Here is a 16,598-nt window from a genome sequence, read left to right on the forward strand (position 1 = left end):
GGAACCATGGTCTCGTCGGACACCGGGCATCTGCTTGGCCGGCCACAGAGTGAAAGCCGCAGCCGAGTTTCCCAGGCCTTGCAGGACAGAAGCCCAGGCTCGTGGCGGGTCAAGGCCAGACCGGGCAGCTTGGAACTGACTGGGGTTTCCCCTCCCAGCCACCTCTATGGAGAAGCCACACAGAGGCCGTGGCCCTGAGGCCTGACTCTGGGGAGGGAGCGCCAGGTGAAAACACAGCCCCCTCCCCTGTCCCCTCCGCCCCCACCCTCCGAGGGCCCATGCAACTTCTCCATTCAAAGAAATGCCCGAATGTGCCAGAGAAAACACCTCCTCTCAGACAGGGGATCAAGTCAGCGCCACATGAAATTCAAACCTTCATCCCCCGCCACCCCTCCCCCACCCCAAACCCATGCTTATTTGGAATAAACGGATTAAAAAACTACTATCAAGATTTATACTCAACAGCATTCGGAACATGAAAAGGGGAAGAGTTTGGACTCCTGACTGTAAACTGACACCAGTTAAGCAGAAATCACTGGTAGTTGAGGGAAAATCTGAACCCCGCCGTCTGCCAGCTGAGATTCCAAAGTGAAGGTTATCTCGTGACTCTAAATACATATAATTTTCATAAGCAGCAAACAGCTGGGTCCTGACCAGGGTGGTCCTTAAAAGTGTCCGCTCGCCCCAGCCTTTCGTCCTAAAATCTGCCCATGAAACACTCTTGTTTTCTCTACGAGCGATGCAGGCATGCGGCAGAGGGAAGAGGCCCCGGAGGCCGGCCACATCAGAAAGGCCTAAAATAGACAGACCAGAGGCCTGCCACCGCAGCCCCCAAAGCACATTCCCGAAAATTATGCCTGTCGACTCACAAGTGCCCATCGCAAAACCCAGCCCGACGGTACCTTCAACCCACAGGGCCACAGGTCTCAGGATCCACTGTCACCTGGAAGGTCTCCCCAGGTCTCAGTGCAGAGACCCCACCAAGCCGAAAGAGCAGGCACAGAGGAGAAATGTCAGAGCTCCCCTCCCCACACTGTCACACACATCCCCTTCCCTCACTGCTCCTCCCTGTCCTCCCGCACCCTCCCTCCGCGCCAATGTGATAGCAGCTGAGTCGACAAGTCATTTCTAAAATTAGCTGGTGAGCTCCAGGTCTGGGCAGGAGACGGCAGCCCGGGGTGGCCATCGGAGCGTGGCAGTCAGAGGGCATGGACATATTTGGTGGCGCAGAAAAGGGGAGGGGACAGCTCCCGACGCAAGCACATTCTCACCCGTCATCCCTGTCCCGGGCGGGCCGCACAGCCATGCTCCTGCCTCTGCTCCATGCAGATAACCAGCGGTCACTGGAGTTGGACGAGGAGAGCCTGGCTCCGCATTCCAGCTGGGACTCTGGAAGGAAATTACTGGACCCAGTGCTGGCATCTCCTGGTAAACAATCAATGCACCTAAATACGTGTAAGGAGGATGCAGCCACTACCACACGCCTGGACACCAACCTGAGGCCTTTAATGAACTCACTTCCCATTCCCGACAATCCTAGGAGGTAGGGTTTCCCCACTCCCATTTCACAGATGGGGAGACGGAGGCACAGAAAAATGAACCAACTTGCAGGGGAGAGCCAGGATTTAGAACCTAGGCAGTTCTGGCCCCAGATGACACAGACTTAAACATGGCACAAAACAGGATGCTCGAAAGAGTGCCCTGTCCACTGCCTGTGTTACTGACTCTGGTTCTGGAACTCTCTAATCAACAAAAAGTGATAAGAGGCCAGATGAGAAATTCAGGCAAGGCTTTATTGGGACTCATGCTGCAGCATGAGGGCGAGAGAACAAGAAACAGCTGCCCTTGCTTGTACATACAGATAATCTTAAGCACTGAGCCTAACTAACGTGGTTTTTTTTTTTTTTTGAAGTATAGTTGATTTACAATATTATATTAGTTTCAAGTTTACAACATAGTAATTCAAACTTATAGATTACACCCCGTTGAAACTTATAATGCAAAATGGAAGCTTTTTCAGTGGCAACCACAAAGGGCAACTGTATTTGTTGACTGCACTCAGCTAAGCCTCCAGAGTGCCGTCGGTATGATCTTACTTTACATTTGTTAGAGGGACCCAACTGTACACAAACAGACTATTCATAATTCTCTTCCTCTCTTTTTCCAGTCCTCGCCGGTCAGTAGGCCATTTCACGACAGAGAAGTGAAATAATCGTTATCTGTCACATAGAAACAATGAGTCAGAAGTTAGGTTTAAAATAGGACCAGGCTGGACGTCCCCGATGCAGGCGCTTCCACGATCACTAATATACGCGTAAAAGGGAGGAAATTTTGACAAACCCCCATAGAAAACTATGACTGACAGTCAGGTGGAGATGTGTTTAACCAGCTAGCAAATCAACACTGTGTGCCTACAAGGGAAACTGAAGAACTGGGCATCTTACCCGCAGATCAAAGTTAAAGAGTAAGAATACGAATGCAAAAACCAGTCATGTCCATACGTTAGGCCCAAAGAGGTTGCCCCGTGATCTTGCTGGGAGTAGGGTCCCCAGGACACTGCCCTTCCTTCTGGGTTCCAAGGGGGGACTGGATTTCTGCAGCTCTCAGGCGTGGTCCTTGGTTATGTGGTGCATCAGACCCAGGGCTCCACTGCACGGCTGCCCTTTGCCCATGGAACTGACTACGTTCCCCATAGCTGGGGCTCCTGTCAATTACTCCATTAAGAGGTTTTCAAGTCTGCAAACACAACTACATTCCAGGGAAACCAGATGCCTATATGCACCAATTGTGACTTCCCTCTTTCCTGAACCGGCAAGGGACAGGAGGTGCTTCCAGCTCAAGGACGGAGGTACCTGCCCTACCCTCAACCTCTGGACCCATGAGCAGACAGTCCTGCCCAAGAAGTCGTGGCTCTGGGGCCACCACCTCCTTGGATTCTGGTTTAAAGTGATGTGCACCACAGGGTCTCTCCTCATGTCCTCCTGGGAGCAGGGATGGAAAGTGAGAGGTCTTAAGTCCAGGGAGGGACCCCAGGGTCACCCGAGAATCACACGGGGGAGCTTGGCATCGCGTCTAGAAAAATTGGAGATGAGATGGACCTCCTGGCTTTCCCAGACTCTTTCCTGGCACCATGTCTGACACAAGCAGGTAGTCTCCAAAACCCTGACACTGAAGCTGGCTGTGCTCCAACAATCCATCAAATCAGCAGAAACGCTTATTTGGTGGTTCCCATCCTTTTATTTTTTCATTTTGTAATAAAATCAGTCTCTGCATGAATTCTCCCCAAAGTCAGGATTCTTAAAAATGAGTCATTTCCTGATGACCTAAAGGATTGATAAAGAAATGCAGTTTCCTTAATTAATTTAATTTAATGGGGGGGGGGGTAGAGAACACCAAAGTACCTTTGTACATATCCTTTCCATTAAGGTTTCTATAAGCAATTGATAAACACAGAAAACCAGCCTGGCTGCCCCCTAAATAGCCATGAAAGATGGTGATAGTAACTGATAGTGACACGCCACACACAGGGCAGGTGACCGCAGAACAGAATCTCACGTGGGATACAATTTCAAAAGCACACTAGTAAATGCATGCTGAGAGCTGACGTAAACCTCCACTGGCACAACTGATGTGAAAAGAGAGAAAAACAAATGCTTTAATAGGTACAATATATAGATTTAGAATATCTGATTCACTGGCTTTGCTCGGTACAGCGATGCACGATAGAAAATGGACTTGTTAATAAAAAAAAGAAAACGGACTTATTTCTTTAAGGGTATTTTGCTTTGCCCTGAACAGAGTAAATATATGACTACGTGGATGGCTACACAGCTGGGAAAACAGGGAGAGACAAAGGTCAGCGCGTGAGGAGGGACCCCTCCTCTCACATGGACCCTCAAGGGTCCACTCAAAAATAAGACCTCTCGCAAAGTTGGGACCATATACAAGCCCATTTCCCAAACCATCTTGAAATACCGAGGGGGGAAGGCACATTCAAATGTGCTGCTGGTAAACCCAGCGGGCCATTTCTAAAGAGTGTGGAGGAAGAGGCGTCTGTCCGCAGCTGATGGATCAGATGCAACAGTCAGATCTTGAGGTGGTGGCAAGACTGATTCGGGGGATTTGGCACAAGAAGAGTCAGAAATGACGCTCTGCAGGTGAACGTCAGGTCCTGAAGGATGATCATACAGAAGGGGTAATAGCCCCTGACCGCACTCACTGGGGCTTACATGATGCCGTGAAACCTACACCTCGAGAGAATGCCATCCAAACTCTTTCCCAAAATTCTTTGATGATGATGGAGCCTGTCTAGAGTAAAGCACTCAGGGAACCTGTCAACAAGGAGGGGGGCCTTCGGAAGAGGTAGTTGAACGCAGTATTCTGCAGCAAGTTCGCTGTCGGATGTTACCCCAGGAAGTGCACTTGACTCTCAGCGCAGATCAGAGGGTGAGCTGCTGTTGAGAACAGTCCGTGGCAGAGAAGGGACGTTTGCCCCACAATGCTATCTGCTTTGCTTCAGTTTTGTGAAAAACAAGAAACAAAAAAACAGGAAGGACTGCATTTCCTTAAATAACAAACTATACAAATAAAAAGGAGCAAAAGTGATAAGGAATTTTTTTTGATGGAAACAAACTTAAGGATTCAATAAATAATACAAAATGCTGTTGTGCTAAAATAGAACTTGTGTTTAAAATATGTATATATATGTAGTTTGGCAATCTTTATGTTACCCAGAAAGAGCCAAATCAATAATAATTAGTTAAAACATAGAAAAATACAATTTAACAATAGAACTTAAAAAAAGGCCAGTGTTTAGCTTATAAACCACATCTAACATGTACATCATGAGACAGAATCAACTAAGAAACAAGAAGTTGAATTTCAGGTCCTTTGGAATATGAATACACACTTAGACATATTTTCTCCATTCCCTACCCTTGTATGAGACACATTTTATATAAGGACAAAATTTGAAACGGAAGCATGGTTACCAGTTTCTCACAGATGACTCTGAGATTTGTTAGGTATAAGAGAATTTACTATAAGAACATGCGTTGTTTAACTCTAAAATGGTGTTTTGGTTTTGATGGAATGCATACACTGTTAATCCATGTTCTGTAGTGTGCACGTGTTTGTTTTTTTTTTTAATAAAGGCAATTTAAAATTTGGGGCGCTAAATTGATCAGTAAGTGCTAGCCCAGCCATGTCAGCGAAGTGGCCAGCCACTTGTGCCCCCAAACCTTCAGATGCTGCCAGCATCTTGCATCTCTGTTACTCTGCTGTAAGAGAACAGCTCTTTGAGTTTTTGAAGGCGAAGAAAATCTAAAGGCCATTATGACCCGAGGAACCCAAGAAGTATCATTTTATAGTTCAACTTTCATTTATTCTATAGTAAATTTTTAAAAATGTGGCCTGGATACAAAAAAATTCTATTAATATGAATTTAAGGAATTAATGAATTCAAGCTTCTTCAGTCAACCTGATGTGGGAGGGAAAAATCATGTTAGATTTTTAGCGGGAAAAGAGAGTTTTGAAAATTTAAACTATTCAAGAAGCCTGCCTGCCTCATGAAGCAAGCCCAGTCTTGTTACTGTAGGGGAATTAGGGCAACTTCAGTGCATGGGCGGCACTGTCCCCACCTGACCAGCAGGGCGCTGCACTGACAGCCACGCACATCTCACCTCTGGTCCCCCAGGAGGCCTGCAGAGTACACGCCACCAAGACAAGATGGGCATCAGCTGTGTGCCCCGTGCGCCTTCCCAGAGGATGCTGAATGACAAGCAGGAGGACCTAATTTCTACAGAAAGTCCCGGTGGAAAGCAAACAGCCTTTTAATAAGTTCAGCAACTCCACCTGTTCAAAAATAAAGCAACCAAATCTTATAAGAGTTCCCCTTTGACTCTTCTTGTTATAAGGGGGGAAACCCCCCAAGGCACCAAGTTTAACTCAGTTATTTCCCTGGTGCTTTATGGTGTAAAGAGATTGGCTTTTACCAGCAAATTAACTCCTCTTTTTTTCCTTTGCCCCATTTCTGCCACAATCCTGCCATCGGTGACACCCACTCTGCCCACTTCCCAGCATCTGTCTCAGATCCCAGTGAAGCCCGACCAACTCCTCTCTGGGTACAAACAAGACCTCCATCCCCCGGGAGGGGAGGAGTTCATTCCTCAAGTATCTCAAATGACACAGAAACACTTCCCTGAATGCAACTGAGGAAAAAAAAAATTGCACATAATTAAACCATGCAAGGTAAGCCTTAAGATTACACCAGCACATTTCAAAAAAAATTTTAATAGATTTACATCACATGAAAAAAGTCCAATTTTGAGAATTCTGTCTTCTTGATATGTGACAATTTCGAAATGTCAGAAAAAAAATCAATTCCACCAAAAATTCAACCGTATTGGATTGGCCCCACTATAAATTTCAAGTGAAATTAAAATACAATCAGGAAAAAAAAAAACCACACTTTGATCTTCCTGATAGTTAAACCACTGTTGTCAATTGGTTAATGAGAATTTTTAATAGCCAGCGAGGGCCTTAAAACAATTGTCTTCAATAGCTGCACAGCATATTTCAAACCACAAATCAAACTACGTCTGGCTTAAAACCGATCGTTGCCTGTGGTTGTTGCCCTTCATTGATTTACCTTTTCCAGTTTTGTTGCGTCTTTCTGGAGCAGACGGCTTCCTTTCTTCAGCGAGCCCTGACACTTGTCCCTTCTCTTTATGTACAGAATTTGAAACTGTCATGTCCGTGAACTGACCAATCACAGGCACAAGCAGTGAAATTCACACTAGCAGTGAGACAACAGCCGACTTCTACCGGTTTTGCTGAAAAATCATACTTAAACATGATATAGAAGGAAAAACCATGCGTCCCAAAGACACAAGGGGATAAATGCACCAACGAGAATGTTTTCAATGAAAGAAAAAAAAAAAAACCTTCAGTTCCCAAAAGTTTTCAATTTATTCCAAAGATGCTGTAGAGCAGCTTAAAGTCATCGATTATTTTTAGGCTTTGGTTTCATGATTCCTTTGAAATATGAAATCAAGACTTACTATTACCATGATTTTATAAAAAACATGAACTTTGATGATCTTCTCTGACAATATTAAACTAGCCCGACCAGATAGATATAAAATAATAAGAACACTTGTGCTCAATTTTGTCCTTTTTAATGGTCCAGATGTAGGTGGGGTCAAACACCTAGGAATGATGCAACACTCTTAAAACCTAAAACAGCCACTTATACCAAGACTTTTAAACCAACTGACATCTTTGGCCAGGTGGGCACCAGGTACTGGCCCAGAAAGGCCCCAGAATTGTCTTCTGTCTGGCAGCAGAAACACGTATCCAGCCAGAACGGCTGCAGACACGAGCTCACGTGGAACACTGGCCTCTCCTGGGCTGCCGAACTAGACCCCAACACACCCGGATACCCCCCCTAAAAAGCCGCCTGTCCTAACCTCACAGAGTACGTTTAATAAATTACATCCATGTTGATGCATTTCTCAACCATGAAGTTATCCATCAAACTCAAGATGGGGGAGAGCAAAAATTTACTTGGAATAAATCTGAGGCAAAAGGGCTCTCAGGGTATTTCTAATTCAGTTTTCTTTTCCAAAGGGAAGATAACCTTAATGTTCTACTCCAGAGCATAAATGATACTTTGCAAAGAGATGCGAATCAGCGTAGCTGATTCCGTACGTGTGGAATGGGGGGACACCAAGCTCAGACCCTGAAGGAGTCCGTGCACCTTCTGCACATGAGGCTAACGTTCTAGTCTGTCCAGCAGAGGCAGAGGCTCTGTGATTTCTAAACTGTGATTACCCATCTCTGAACTGAAAGTACTAAGCACACGTGACCTTGAGACAGAGCCCTTGACCACAGGAGTGACAGCTACAGTCGACTGTGCCAGGGAAGACGCTCACTCTTCAGGAAGAACAACTGCTTTTCTGTCTCTGGTGGATTTGTGATATTTAACGTTTTTTCAGAAAAACAGAATTTGAATACCGTGCTTCCCTTTTAAATCGGGGGATTCCACATAACTAGTACCCCCGCCCCTCCTGCACTGGAAACAGCCCATAGTGGAACACACATGTGAAACTCCAACTAGTGGCTGAGACAAATTGTAAACCTCCAAATTTCTTTTCCAAATTAATTCCTACGAAATAAAAGGCTCTTTCAGTAATTACCTTCCAGACTCTCAAAACATCATTTCATTAAAAAGGACTTACTTTCCCAGTGAAAGAGGCACACGAATGTCAACACAAACATTTGGAACCACTAAAAATATCGAGGACAGGATGCAGATAATTAGGGTGTCAAGTTATTTATATTGTTAGTAGTTGACCTAGAAACATACATTCAATTGCACTAAGGATAGGACAAGTAAGTGGACTTTAAAAATTACTGTTACTATTTTTAGTCTGACGACACCGAGGATTTTGCTGGGAAACACATTGGTTCTGATAACCCAGCACTTATTTGGGGCCTGAAACAAATCACGGGGAGCGGGGGCCACTGGGATTGGGGAAACGGCCTTTATGCTGTGACGCTGTCAGAATGAGTCACCCAGTGCAAGCAATTATTCACTAACGACAGCTGACCACCACCACAGGTCAAGATACACAGTTAACCCATTTTGACACATTCGTTCTTTTCTTCTTTTTTCAATAGAATTCATTTTAAATTATACTAAGATGTAAAACAGAGTTTCCTTCCTTAATACATCCACGACTGAGATGCTTCCTGAGGTCAGGCAGAGGGAACCAGAGTTGCTGGGTCCCACAGCTGCTTCCTGTCCAAACCCAAGACCGGGTCAACCGTCCCCCCCGCCAAAGCGTTCCTGGGCACCCAGACACGAGAAAGTGCTGATTACTGGAAGGTTTTTGAAAATTGCTATTGCCTTGAAATGGACAACGCCAAATCTGCTGGAAACCTTCCCAACCATCTACTGTCCGACACCTTCGATGCTGAGCGACTTCTGTGCCCTCGGAGGACCCGCTGCCTCGGTTCCCAGCTGCCGAAGCTCCCTGTTGGGGACTGGCCTGTACCTATGGGGGCAGCACACACAGTGGGGGCCCAGGTGCGACCCTTTTGGAAAATCTCTGCAGCTTTCAATGCCTGGGCAACGAGAGGCCAGGTCTGAAGTACACAGAAGATGCACCCAGTGATCTGCCACCCCTGCCCCGTGGCCTGGAGCAAAGACGTCTAAAGCCAGCAGTGGCTGCTTGTGGACCAAAAATGGCAACGCAGGGGCAATCTATTACCCAACTTGGCAGACGGTCACATCCTCTTTTGGCAAGTCTGAGATACGTTTTGTGTCAGACGTTAAAAAATGAAGTGGTCGGTAGGAACCACCTCAAGTTCTAGGTTCACCTACAACCAAAAGGATGTGCAGCAAAGAAAGAGCTTCCATTTCTTCAGTAGTTTTGAGGGCGGACAGATGCAATGGAGGCAGGTGGCCCCCCAGAAGGGGAGGGAGGCGACTCCGAGACTGGGGGTGGCCACCCCTCCTCGCAGAAGCATCTCAGAGTCCTGGGGGGGCCCCTGAGCCACGGAGAATCCCGTGGGTGAGAGCATCGACCTCCTCCTTGCACCTCTCCCCAAGGCTGAGCAGCCCGGTGTGGACTTTCCGGGACCGTCCCGGTCCAGGCTGTCAGAGGCCATTGCTGTTCCTGTGGCAGAGGGGCGGCTTCCAGAGCTCCACGACGGCGGACCGAGACTTGTTGAGGAACTTGGGGGCTCGACGTAACAGCCGCTGGGCCTCCGTGAACGTCTCCGTCAGCTCCTTCTTCCACTGCACGAACTCCGGGTCACTCTGGATGAAAACACACGGGGAGGAGGGGTTGGGACAGTTTTACCTGCTTTGCCCACAGACGTGGATGCCTCTGGCAAGTACCAATGTCCTCAGAACCCCCTCTTCAACCCACAACCCCCGGGAAATCACAGCCCGCATCCCGTGCTGCAGTGGGACAACTGGGGGACACAAGGGGACTTCCTCCAGGGTCCCCTTGCCCAGAGAACGGACAGGCAGCACCACGCCCTTCAGAGAAGCCTCATGCAATCCTCCAGGAGAGTCACGCTTCTCCTGTGTTGAGAGATTACCTGTGATTTCTGATGTCTAAGACAACTCGGAGTCCATAAAATAATATATGAGGGGGAGTTCTGACAAATTTAAAAAGCACTTTTGTGTGTGCAATGAAGCCATGAAGTAATTAAACACATTTTTTCTACCAACTATTGGTTTAGCTCTCTAAATATGCTCTTACACACACACACACACACACAGTACCCAGTAGCAAGTGCTGAAATCATGAAGTAATTAAACACATTTTTGTCTTATAACAATAATATAATGAAAAACAATATGAAAAGGAATATATCTGTATAACTGAATCACTATGCTGTACACCAGAAATTAACACCTTGTAAACCGACTATACTTCAAAAAAACAAAACAAAACATGTTTCTGTATCTACTACTGCTTTCTCTCTCTAAATACACTCTTTTCTCACACACAGTCCCACAGGTCCCCCCCAACACCCCAACACCCCAGTAGAGATGTGTTCAGGAATTAAGTTTGGGACTTAATAGAACTCTGGGGAGAGAACGATGGTATTTCCCCCGAGAAGAGCTACTTGGGTATGTTCTGTTTATTTAAACACACAACCCTTGACTTCAAACATGCTGAAAGATCAGCTCAGATCTGGACAACTGTGTTACAAATAAAATTCAAGGCCCCTATTAAATATTGGACTGTTTCCAGAGACGGTAATCACAAGATTCCACGTCTTTCCTCCTGCCATTTTCTAATTTAAAATGTTTCTAAAATAACTATTAATTTGCCGAACACTTTGTATCTTTGAGGTTTCTTTGCTCCCTGGGCAAGTGAGAAAGCGTTTTTCAACCCGGCAGGCTTCTTCCCTACTTATGTCATTGCCCTAAATTTCACCTCTGGAAAAAATAAAAATACGAACTCACCTCACACTGCAAGACAAATTGCTTCCCTCCTTTTATCCTCAACAAAATGCATTTTTTGTCTTTAATCTGAGTTTCTTCCACGGACAGAATCTGCTCCATTGTCAGTAAATTTTGCTGACCATAAAAATAAAAGATTATATGTTACTTCAGGTCATTTCATGATTTCTCAAGTTAAATGAATAAAATAACACCGAAAACTATCAGCTTAGAAAAAGTAACCACAAAAATCGGCATTTTTCTTTCTTTGACGATATTCTAGAAGCGGAGGGAAATGGCTACAAAAGGAACATGTAGTATTTTTGAATATTTTGAATGTTTGACAAAGATTCAAAATATAATATCCCAAAGAAAACCGCCAAGAAAGGAACGTCTCTACGAGGCAAAAAGCAAAGCTGTTCCCTCGATGCAGAACTGACGCGTGAGCGTGAATTGCACGTGCACTTTCTGCATCGCACACTCTGCTGGACTCTGTCCATCCTGCTGTGAGGGGACAATTAGACATTGCAGAAAATCTACATGAGCAAGAGGCGTGCCACTGGCTTTGGACCCAGCAGCTCGGTAAATGTCTGGCCATGTCAGCTTGTGAGCCGACGCCATTCTGATCATATCGGAGTGATGTTCTAAATCCAGTCCTGAAAAGACTGTCCCACTAGGTCTATGGCATTACTGCTTCAAGGGAATGCGATAGTGTCGTTGAGGACCTTACCAGCTTATGTTTTTTGGGATAGATACTCCAGGAATCCTAAATGAAAAACAACACCATCATAAACTCACGTTTTCTTTTTCCTTACTTAAGTTTACAAAGCTACCCGTGCATGTTAAACGTGGCTTCTCGACTAGAACACTAAACGCTGACTCTTTTTAAAACCAAGATAATTTATTGCATCCGATGTAAAACAGAAGATTTTTTTAAAACAGTTTTCAAATATCCTGAAAAGTGAGATAATTCCCTTTCAATGTGTAAAACAGTGGCTTACCAGCAGATAGCATAGTGAATGCCTAATATGCCCAGGGCCACTCATTATCTGGAAATATATATTATATAATGCTTGCATGAATTATAATTCAGGTGCTAGTAAATATTCTACAATGTAAAAAATACATATGTAATATTATATAAAATATAATTCTTATATTTATATAATTACATATATTTTATATAATGTTATATATATCGTACATAATACTTACCAGTACCTGAGTTATAATTCAAGACCCCCAGCATCTCATTAATTATAACGCAGATCCTAGATGTATTAGTTTTTAGAAAATGACCTTCCCGGCACTAGTGATAATGAGATGATCTTGCTTATTTGTAAGGAATGTGCTAAGAGGCAGCAGCAAACACTCATAATCCAATGGCACCTTCACCAATGAGGAATTACAAAACACATTCCACAGTCAAATCCACAAGATGCGGGCTCACAGCTTCCCCCGCTCTGGCCCCTGGTGAGCTGACAGTGCTGTTCTGATACACCAACCGTGTTTTTCACAGTTGGGACCGCTGTCCTGCTTAGGACAACCAACTCTTCCCTCCCCAAGAGTAGAAACCCTTCCCCTGGGTTGCTACCTTCCATGGAGATGAGCTCTGGGCCCCTCACACAGCAGATGCTTAGTAAATGCTGTCTGTCTTGCTGAGCGGGATGGTGTGGATCAGAAATTTCCTTTTTCTTGTTTATAAACATTACCTCTCTAAAGGACCTTAGAGGGCAGCTGTATCTTCGCGACTAATTGTATGAAACCTATTTAGGATTTTCCAACAAGGTAGAGACAATAGGAGGTGGGGTCAGGTGCCCTGGCCTCATTTGACTGGACCCTGACTTGGGGGTGCTGCATAATGGAGACTCGGGGCCCAGGTATACCCTGGTCAGAACCACTCTTCACCCTCACCTGTCTATCTGTCATTGGCACCAGGCCTTCTCTCTCTAATGCCTGGTTCCCTCTTTATAAAATAAGGGTTAGACCTCAAAGGTTGCTAAACAAATTAAATGCTTGTGTGTGTGTGTATGTGTGCGTACGCGCGTGTGTTTATAGCCCCTGGCCTAAGATAAATATGCAGAATCATACTACTGTTGTAATTTCCACTTCTCCCATTTTACAGATGAGGAAACTGAGGCTCAGTCAACAGAACGTACTCAAAGCCCCAGAGTCATGGAGCAGTGGATTTAAACACCTCTGTCAGACACCAAGTCCCAGATTTTTCTTTCTTCCTTTTTGATCTGCCCACAGCTCTCCCGCCTTCCTCGAGCCCGCCTGCCTTGACCTCACTGAACGGTACGTCCTATTTTCAGGTATTACCAAATCCTTCCTTGACTCAGAAGTTTCAAAGTGAACATCTGAACATTCAGGTCTCACGTACACCAGTTAAAATAGACACACAGGGCTTAGGGCCACCTTTAGGTACAAAACATGCCGGCAACGTGAAATCACCTCCGGGACAGTCGACACCCCAGGAAGAAGGGCTCGGGGCGGGATGGGGCTGCCGCAGACTTACTCGGGACTCCCCCTCTCCTCTCCATTCGAGTCTGTTTGGAAAGAGGTAAAAATATCGACGCTGCCACTGAGTCAGGAATGGGTTCCCCAGCTTCAGCATGTGTCCGTGAAGGATGCAGTCTCTCCCCAGGGCGTAATCTGAGGAACAGAACACAGCCACGCACTCAGCAGGGTCTGACCCAGAATGTCTGCTGCTGCTCAGAACAAACAGAATCACACACCTGGGGAGGGGAGGGGGGCGAAAAGCATGCTTCTATAAGGAGAACACATTACAGAAATCATTATTTTATTTTTTATTTTTTTATCATGAATTTTTTCATGGAGGTACCGGGGATTGAACCCAGGACCTCGTGTATGTAAGCACATGCCCCACCCCTGAGCTCTATCCCGCCCCCATTATTTCAGTTTTATACACGTTCCAGAACAGGTGTCTTCAGCTCACTACTGACATTATTAAATGGCTGTTTCTCAATATTCTGATAAATTCATGATGTTCCTTTATTGCTCTGAGAGGGCAAAAGTTTGTTCGCAAACGATGTTTCCATGATGTGTAGTAAGAATTGGAGGAGAGAGAGTGATTAAACTCGAGCTATGCCCCAAAGTACCTCTGCCTTTCTACGGAATTGGGGTTCTCCTTTTCGTGTTATTAAAAAAAAAAAAACCCAACAGAGAAGGGGTTTCCCTGTCCAGGTAAGCCAAAGCAACACAGGGGCCAAAAACTGTTCCTTCTTCCACTTAAGGTTATAGTGATCCTTTGAATATATGGTTCTGCAGGAGAGACCAAGCTCATTCATGCTCATGTTGAGTCCTGATTCCATTTTTACAGCAAAGTATTGTCTCTCAAAAAAAAAAAAAAAAAAAAAAAGACTGATTTTAAGTGGTTTGCTTTGCCTTCCTTGCAGGCTTTGGTGACTGTGCTAAAACCATTCATTCAGCTCAGCTCACTCACTCCTTCATTCAACTAGGAAGGAAATGAGTGCAGAGGTGCTGGGGAAGTCCTCGGCATTCTGGATTCAGCAGCAAATGAGAGAGACCAAGGTCCCCACCTTCGGGGAGCTTACATTCCAAAGAGAGTCAGACAACAAGCAAAATAAGCAAAACCCATGTTGCATCACCTGGACACCAGCAGGAGGGGAAAAAATGAGGGAGGGAGAGACCCGGGGAGGGTCAGTGGTGAGGGGATGTGGTTCACGGAATTGCCTTTTTAATGGAAAAACTGGCTGCATTTCTAAAGTCTGTTTAAAAAGTAGGAGCCTCGCATTCTCACTTCAGGGACCTAAGCCTAGACTGCATTGTTCTGGAAGGGGGTCTTCTGAAACCTTCAACCAAGATCTGGTTTTACCGCCACGACTCACTTATACACGAAGATGAATTCACTGATTTGCTAGATGGTCTAACTGCAGCTCCAACTAAAAGGATACGCTTCAAACAAGGTAATTAAGACCAATTTTTTTTTCCTGGGTCCAATTTGCTAATATTCTAGTAACGTCGTGGCTCTCCCTTGAGCAAGTTACCGCGGATATGATTTTTCTATGTAAAATCTCTAGCGAACATGATCCAAAGTGATCTCAGTGGACCCATTCCCCAAAGAACGGCTTAGAAATAGAGCCCCTTTCCCTGAGGAATGGAGATGAGCACAGTTAAAGGGCTGCCATGTTCCCCTGGTGCACTCAGTGGACTTTGAGGTAACGAGTTGTTCATCCCGGATGGAGGACACTTTTCTTAATAGACGATAAGTGCTACTGGGGAACGGTCACTAAGACCCAGGAGTCCTGCCTCAAAATGCCCCCACCAGAGCAACCTGTTCACAGACTGTAACTGTTTCTGGTCATTCTTTGCTTAGAAGTAAAATGAAAAGATATCTTATCAGAATCACTAATCACTAATCATAATACATTTAAATATCCAAAATTCATAAAGCCTCAGAAAAACCAACAGTGACAATTATTTGGTGAATCCAGGAGGACTGATTTATTTAACCCTTGACGTTATGCATTCCACTTTGGAAATCCTAATGGGGGACTCAAATCTTATAAATAAAAATATGCTTTGACGACTCTTTAATGCTGTTTATAACATAAATACATTTGTATACATTTACGTCTCTTGACAAGTAATAAATAATCTAAGGTCCTCACCACACCCTGTGGGGCACAGTGAAAAATGAAAACGCAGCCTCCTTGTTAAAAAATTATTTAAAATGTCAAGATGGTGAAAGCAAAGCATTAACCTGAGTGGGGGGCCTTATAAGACCACAGAGGTCATACGCCCACGAAGCCAGCCCTGTTCCTGACACTGTAATACTTCATCTTCAAGGAACGAAACTTCCAAACTGGCCCCAAACACTCCAAGAGAAGAGGGCATATTGACAAAGTACTGCCACCCCCCTTTACATATATTATTTATATGTGGACTAAATTAAAGACTTGGACACACGATGCCAAACTTTCCTGAGTCCGATAAAACAAAAACAATTTACGGCCTCTCCCCCACCTCTACTGGAAAGTACCTGACGACCCAGATGCTCTTTCAGCTTTACAAGAAACGTTGAAAATTCATTGCATTAGAAGCACCTTGAGATGCGCTAGCTATTTTACCTTCTTCGTGGCCAAGCTGCTTATTTTTAGCTCTCTTCCTGGCCTCGATTTTATCTGTGTCTGCATTTACTGCTTCGTAAACTGTTTCCGCCACTTCCTGCTGCCAGCGTTCAGAGATCACCAGGGGGAAGTTCTTGTACAGTTCTTGGTCGCAGTCGAGAAGCTGATCATTTCAAGAGATCGAGATATTTACGGTTTAACATGCTTACAAAGGCAACAAATTCAAAAGTGCCCTCACCGTAGGGAGGGTGGTAACTAGATGACAGCCTGTAACCATAAAGAGAGGATTCGTTAAGGTGTCGGAAACCCCCACCGATGACAGTCAAGTGACCAGGACCCACACAGGGTGGTGACTGGCAAGTGCTTCCCCTGCAGCCCCGGATCGGTGGGATTCGGCCCAGTCTCCTCCAGCATCTTCTTGACATTTTTGTTTATTTGTTTGTTTTGGGAGGGGAGGTAATTAGGTTTACTTATTTATCTTTAGAGGAGGTACTGGGGATTGAACCCAGGACCCTGTG

The 16,598-nt window shown here is 45.2% G+C and overlaps 1 protein-coding gene across 3 annotated transcripts in view; it reads right to left on the bottom strand.

The window, feature by feature from the left end:
- Window positions 1-3,631: 3,631 nt before the first annotated feature.
- GRK3 (G protein-coupled receptor kinase 3) overlaps window positions 3,632-16,598 on the bottom strand; it is a 116,920-nt gene continuing 103,953 nt past the window's right edge. For 2 of the 3 annotated variants that reach the window (XM_031442939.2, XM_064481119.1), the window contains 5 exons: window positions 16,081-16,243; window positions 13,485-13,621; window positions 11,697-11,732; window positions 10,991-11,104; window positions 3,632-9,826 (listed from right to left, as the gene is read on the bottom strand). In XM_031442939.2, the coding sequence (XP_031298799.2) occupies window positions 9,665-9,826; window positions 10,991-11,104; window positions 11,697-11,732; window positions 13,485-13,621; window positions 16,081-16,243 (612 nt within the window). In that variant the 3' untranslated portion in view covers window positions 3,632-9,664. The remainder of the gene's footprint in view (window positions 9,827-10,990; window positions 11,105-11,696; window positions 11,733-13,484; window positions 13,622-16,080; window positions 16,244-16,598) is intronic. The other variant, XM_031442940.2, reaches the window with a different exon arrangement.

Source organism: Camelus dromedarius, chromosome 31, assembly GCF_036321535.1.
Source record: "Camelus dromedarius isolate mCamDro1 chromosome 31, mCamDro1.pat, whole genome shotgun sequence".
NCBI classification, from domain to species: domain Eukaryota; kingdom Metazoa; phylum Chordata; class Mammalia; order Artiodactyla; family Camelidae; genus Camelus; species Camelus dromedarius.